Here is a 7,801-nt window from a genome sequence, read left to right on the forward strand (position 1 = left end):
TCCTGTTATAACTTGTTCTAGAAATATAAGTAACCCTTCTAAAGAGTATTTTATTGCTCTTAATAGAATATAGGGTTACTTAAATAAATACAATAATTTAGGAATATATTATAACTGTAATAATATTAATAATTTTGATATAATAGGTTATACTGATTCTAACTAGGCAAGAGATCTTAATGATAGAAGATTTACCTCTGGTTATATATATACTTATAGATATTATAATCTTATTAGCTAGAATTCTATAAAATAAAAAACAGTAGCTTTAAGTACCTGTAAAGCTGAATATATGGCTTTAACAGAGGCTATAAAAGAAGCTATATATTTATATAATAGCTATAACTATATAAGAATAAATCTAGGGTTTAGTGATTTAAATAAACCTAGAATATTAATAGATAATAAAGTAGCTTAAAAGCTAGCAGAAAATCTAGAATTCTATAAAGAAGTTAAGCATATAAATATAAAATATTACTTTACTAGAGATACTATAATAAATAAACAGGTATATCTATATTATATAAATATAAAAGATAATATAGTAGATATTTTAACTAAACCTCTAGGAAAGGTTTTATTTTATAATATAATAAATACTATAAATATAATAGATAAAGATACTATACCTAAATATAATAAACAAGAAGAAATAAAATATAAGAAATAAGTATATAAATAATAATAATAATAATATATATAAAGAAGAGTAATATATATATATAAATAAGTTACTATCTCTTGTTTTCTCTGCTTATAAAGGTTTTAAAGAGATTAGTAAAGTATATATTTAAGTATATATACTTAATAATAAATAGCTATCTTAATTTTTCTTATTAAGGTTTTTATAGATAAGCTATATATAATAAATTATATATACCTTAAGGGGGGGTATTAGATATTAAGGTTTAAAGACCTTATATATATAAAAATAAGATAATAATATAATAAAGAAGTAGAATATATATTACAGTATTAATAATACTATATACACTATATACACTAGATATAAGAATAACTACTTAGAAAACAGCTATATATACTATATAATAATAATATTTATATATAAAGAATAGGTCTTTTAAGTAAGACCTCCTCCTTCTCTAAGGAATTAAGAATATAGTTCTAGGTTATATAAGGTAAATAGATAAAATAATACCCTACTATAGGTAAAATAATACGCTATAACTTAATAACCTACTTAATAACCTACTTAATAACCTAGAATACTAGAGAAATCCTTAGAATACCTAAGAAATAAGTATAAGTAAATCCTCTTATATCCCTAGGTCTAGTTAGCTAGTTAGACTAATAAGCTCTTCTATTATATCTATAATAATATACTACCTTTATATCTTATCTTTTATCTTCTATCTCTTTTATCTACCTCTTTTACTTTTAAAAAGGTTAAGGTATTAAGAATATAATACTTAACTATTTCTAGCTAGTTCTTTATCTCTATAGTTCTTATTAACGTTATAAAGTTATTTACTCTAAATTATATATAGGTAAAACCTAGGTTCTAAGAGATCTTTATATATAGGTTCTCTCTTAAGTACACTAGTACCTAGGGTTTTCTTATAGTTAAAAACTTAGCTACTTTAGTATCCTATAGTTCTCCTTAGTTTATTATATAATAAAGGTCCTTAATTTAAAATTAACTTACTTTAATAGTCTTTAAAGCTAAGAATATATTTTTACTAGTTATATAATAAAAGAAAGCTAAAGTTAGTAAATACTAAGGGACTTTTTAGTTATCTAAGAATTACTCTTTATTATATAAGTTATTATTTTCTTTTTTCTTTATAAGGCTTTCTTTTTTACTTTAAAAAGATAGACTATAAAGTCTTTATATAAATCCTAGGCAAGTGTATTATATACCTAAAGATATTAGGTCTTTATATAGTTATATTCTTTCTTTATATAGTTAGTTAACTAATACTCTTTTTTCTTATATATAAAACACTTCTTAGTTATATTTATATAAAAAAGTCTTAGTTAAAATAGTTTATTCTTTTTTTCTTTATTAAAAGGTTAATAAGGTAGTTAATTATATAAATATCTTTATTTTAGTTTATCTTTATAGTTTAAAGTATACTTTTAATTTATAAAGTTAATATTATATAATATAGTCTTTTTATCTAAGGTAACTTATAGAGAAGCCCTAAGGTTAAACAAGAACTCTTTATATAAATAGTATACCTTAAGATTACTAAAAGTAGTCTTTAGCTCTAGAATACCTTAGTAAGCCTAAGTAAGTTATATATAAAGTATAATGTTTTATTAAAAACCTAAACTAAGTGCTTTTTATATAAGAAGTTACTTATCTAGTAATATTTCTAGTACTTTTATAAGTATTTTATTTAGATCTTTTTATTTAACTTATATAAAGAATATAGTAGTCTAATTAGTCTAATAAACACTATAGTTAATACTAGTATTAAAGTATATATTTAGTATAGTATATATTTTATTTTACCTTTATATAAGTCTAATATAATAAAGATAAAACTTCTTTATATAATTAAATAAGATATCTAGAGAAATAGTATAGTATTAGTCTTTTATAATCTAGAGATAATAGTAAAAACTAATAAACACTTTAGCCTTTTTATAAAGTATATTATAAAGCTTTTTAGTATAGGTTTTCTTTTTTCTTTAGTCTTTCTAGAAGACTAAGATTATATAAGGCTTATAAGGTCTATTATTAATTATTTACCTTAGTAAAAGGTTATAAATATTCTTTTATAATATAAGTATAGTTTAGTTTTAAGATCTTAGGAAACTTTTTACCTCTTATATAAGTTATACTCTATATAAGGTTATTTATATAATAGGCTTTCTAGTCCCTTAAGCTACTAGTGTATCCTAGAGTTTAATTAACTTTATTAGTGTTTTAGCCTAGTTTTATTATATAGTAGCTTAGGGATCTTTAATAGTAGTTATTAGTATATTTATTTATAACTACTAGACTTTTTCTTAGATTACTTTTAAAGTTATTATATAAGATTAACTACTTGTTTATTTTTAGGCTTTATCTTAGTAGTTATAAAGATCTTTTTTTTTATAATTTACCTAATAAACTCCCTAAAGTATATATAATATATTTACTTCTAGTAGTTAGCTATCTAGTCCTTAAAGTTAATTATAATTATACTCTTAAGTTAGTTTTAGTCTAGATTTATATAAATTATCTAGTATATCTTATACACTAGATTTATTATAATCTTCTTTTAGGATAAGTTATTAGTAAGGTCTTAATATTTAGTCTAGTATTAAGGTAATACTTAAGATCTTTATATTATAATTATAATACTACTGCCCTTTAATATATCTTTATATATAAAGATATATTCTTCTTAGGCAGGTTCCTTCTCTTAGCTTTAGGTGTTCTATATTAATATATTAGTAGTTATTTTAAATTATATAACGTCTAGTTAATAAAGGTAATATACTTATAGTAGTACACTACTTACTTCTTGTATATATATAAGAAGGTTATAGTTTTCTTAATTTTTATTATATATAGGGGAAAGTAGTATAGGTAGTTATCTTAAAGAGTAGTTCTTTAGCCCTTCTATAGTTAGACACTATATAAACTAACTCTTTATATAATATAGCTTGACTTTTTACTTTTACTAATCTATAATTACTATATAAATACTAATTAGTATTAAATAGGCTTTATATATATATATACTTAGTAAAATATAAGGATAAATTAACTTCTTATTAAGTAATTAAATAGGTCTACTCTACTATTATTATATAAGTAGTTATATATTGCTTAAGTATAACTTAAGTTATTCTAGCTAACTAATAGTATAATCCCCTCTTAATATAACTAAAGGCTAAATAACTAGTCTATACTCTTTAACCTTAAATTATAAACTATCTATAGTTACTTAACTAGGTGTTATATAATTATTAGTATTAATATTCTAATAAGTATAGTATATAAATAAGACTAATAAGTACTATATAACCTTAAGACTATTAAATAGTTTAACTATAAAAAGATAAGTTACTATATATAAGACTATAAGTAACCTAAATAACTTTAGTATAAGACTTTACTAAAGTATACTAAAAAGACTAATATAGCTATAAAGAAAGTCCTTTATTAGTAGCTAATATAGACTATCTACTATAATAATAACTATACTATATACTAAGATAGTAAAAAATAAGTAAGATAATATCTCAAGGAGCCTAAGATAAAAAATATATTTATAAGGAAAAAGAACCTTAATAAAGAATAAAAGAACTAGAATATTACTATAGTACTTACTATAGTATAAGATATAACTCTTTAAAAGCTATATATATATATACTATACTTAAACTTAGTATAGTTAAAGAATAACTTTAATAAAGAATAATAATAACTAGAAATAACTATAAGTAAATACTACTTAATAAGACTTTACTAAAGAGGAACCTTAAGATTATTACTATAGCTAGAAAAGAATATTGTAATGGGATTGGGTGGTATGCTAACGCCTGACAATAGACCATTCTGGCAACTGCTAAAAGATCCGCCAGTTCTAGCACTACGTGTTAGAACTACACTACATATAACCTTATAAGGCCTATCGCCGACCCTTTGGCAATATCCTTACAAATATAAGATAATAATATAGATTAAAGAGACCTTTAATAAAAGGACCTAGAATAAAACTATTATACTTAGTAATATATAGGTCTATAATAGACTAAAACAAGGACCTATAGATCTTTAGGCTATTAATAAATATACTAGTAAGAATACTTACTAAGTACTAAGTAAGTATAATAAACAAGTATAATAAAACTTATACTAAACCTTATAAAACTTATAATAATAAAAAAGAAATATATAATAATAAATTAAGATAAAGAAGTAGAATTATGGAAGCTTTCTATTACTAATTAAAGTATACTTATAACTTTATATAATCTTTTAAAGCTATAAGATAATAAAATAAAAGCCTCTAGACCTAGAGGATATACTAGAACTTACTAAGACTATATAAATAAAAGAATTCTAAAATATATTTACTAAAACTATTACTATTACTAAGAAATAATAAATTATATAAAAATAAGCTTTAGAATAATATAACTAGTAACTTATTTTTAAGCTAATCTAAGTATAAGATATAGCCTTAAAGAGACTTAAGAAACTATATATAAAGAATATATTAAACTTTATTAAAGACTAACTAAAGATATAAATCTAAGTATAAGGGAACTACTAAAGGTAACTATAGCTAGAATAAGACATCTTAAAAACTATAGTAGAAGCTACTAAACTAGGTATATAATTTATTAAGATTATTATAGTAGACAAAAAAGACCTAGTTTTTACTTTTATAACTTACTATTTAAGAACTAACCTCTTAAGACACTATTAAAGTATAAAGAACTAGCTTTAATAAAGAAAGACTTACCAAAGAACTTTTCTTAGATAAGTTTATTTTCTTTAGTAAAATAAAATAAAAGTCTACTAAGTAACTAATAAAGATTAGCTAAGATAATATTACTAAGTCTAATCTTTCTAACATCTAGAACTATAGAATAAGTAAATAAATATATAGCTTATTATTATCTTTATCTTTTATTAAATATACACTAGATTATAACTTAGATAAAACCCTTATTTTATAAACTTATAATAATCTTATAATATAAGGTAATAATATCTTTAGCTTTACCTTTTATAAAGTGTTAAAGGATATAAATAAATAAGAACTTTTATTCTATAAGACCTAAGATATAGATATTAAAAGAAAAGCTATTATTTTATATAATAAAGAACCTATATTTAAAGACTATAAATATTTAGACCTAAAACACTTACTATACTATAAAGTGTTCTAGGCTAACTATATTTATAATAAATATATAAAATATAAAGAAAAAAAAGAAGTATATACTTTTTACTTTTATAGACCTTATAGTAAACTAGTAACTAGGTACTAACTTAATATATACTTCTATATATAGAAGGTTAAGAAGTATAAATAATAAACTATTTACTTTAAGCTAAGACTAAAGTATCCTATACTATATATATATAGTAAGACCTAATAGTAGTTAAAGTGCCTATATAATAAATATAAATACTACTATATAAGAATAGCTAAGGTACAAACAACCTAGAAGGAAAAGGCTAGATCTTTTCTAGAATAGTTAAAAAACAAAATATATTACCTATAAAGAGACTATAGATAATAAAGAATAAAAGGCCCTTATATATAACGCTAGTAATTAAAGTATTAAAAGAATATAATATAAATATAATATAATATAATGAGTAAATATTTATTAAGTATATAATATTAATATATATAACCTTATTATATAAGTAACTAATAAAATTATTCTTATCCTTATATAACTAATTAACTATAGACTATATAGCTATATACTATACTAAAAATAAATAAACTTAAGTATAAGTATAGACTATAACTTATATAAGTATAGTTATATATTTATAAGTTTATTTTTATACTTTTATACTTATTATTTATAGTTATAGGTTATAGTTATACTTTATAGTTATAGTTTATAGTTCTAGTTTATAGTTATATTTTATAGTTCTATTTAATAAGTATATTCTTTAAAAATAGCTTATTCTTATAGTTATAGTTTATACTTATATTCTATAGTTATAACATATAATTAATATATTTCTTATAATATATTTATCTATAGTAAAATAAGTATATATACTATTTAAAGTAATAAAAAATAGTTTAATTTTACTTGTATTATAATTATTTATTTTACTTTTAGTTCTACTTATATTTTACTTAATATAGTATACTATATTATATATTATTTTAAATATACTATTTTTATACTACACTTATTATTAGTTTTTTAATAGTTAGTTATAATATATTTAGTTATTATATAGTTAGCTATTTTAAAGTTAGTTATAATATAGTTATTTATATTATTATTAATTTTATTATAGTTAATTATTATATAGTTAGTTATCTTATACTTTATTATTTTATAGTTAGTTATTATATAGTTAGTTAATTTATGGTTAGTTATTATATAGTTAGGTATTATATAGTTAGTTATTATATAGTTAGTTATTATATACTTAGTTATTATATACCTAGTTATTATATACTTAGTTATTATATACCTAGTTATTATATACTTAGTTATTATATAGTTAGTTATTTATTATAACTTTAGTATAGTTATATATATTAATATACTTTACTTATTATACTATAGATTAACTAATATATTATTTCCTTATCTTTTTTCTTAATATAGTGCTAAATAAACTTTACTAAATCTTCCTTGTTAAGTATACTATATTTTAAATAGAATATATAAATTATACTATACTATATAAAATAATTAAGTAATATTATAAATAATTAGTATACTAATTTTTAGTTATTTCTATTTTATATCTTATATAGTAATATTTTATATAGAATATACTATAAATATAATATAATATAATATATATATTATATTTATATTATATTATATTATATTTATATTATATTATATTATATTTATATTATATTATCTTATATTTATATTATATTATATTATATTTATATTATATTATATTATATTTTATATCTTATTTAAACTCTCTACTAATAAGTAATAAAGATAATTATCTTATATTAAATATTAAAATTAAAAGATAAATTATTTACACTATATTAAATAGTAAAGTATAAGTAAACTTAATATTACTAAAGATAGTAAATTAACTAAGAATAGTATAGTAGTTAAAAAATAAACTATATAGCCTATAAACTATAAAAGAAGA

General features: G+C 19.2%; 1 protein-coding gene across 1 annotated transcript; it reads left to right on the plus strand.

Annotated features, from left to right (window-relative positions):
- Window positions 1-262: 262 nt before the first annotated feature.
- On the plus strand, window positions 263-418 carry LY79DRAFT_531007 (uncharacterized protein; the record flags this gene model as incomplete). The annotated part of the gene is made up of 1 exon (XM_060556224.1): window positions 263-418. A coding segment is annotated over one exon (156 nt), but the record flags the coding sequence as incomplete, so codon positions are not given.
- Window positions 419-7,801: the final 7,383 nt, after the last annotated feature.

The sequence above is a fragment of the Colletotrichum navitas genome (genome assembly GCF_030913465.1).
Source record: "Colletotrichum navitas strain CBS 125086 chromosome Unknown LY79scaffold_256, whole genome shotgun sequence".
Lineage (NCBI taxonomy): Eukaryota > Fungi > Ascomycota > Sordariomycetes > Glomerellales > Glomerellaceae > Colletotrichum > Colletotrichum navitas.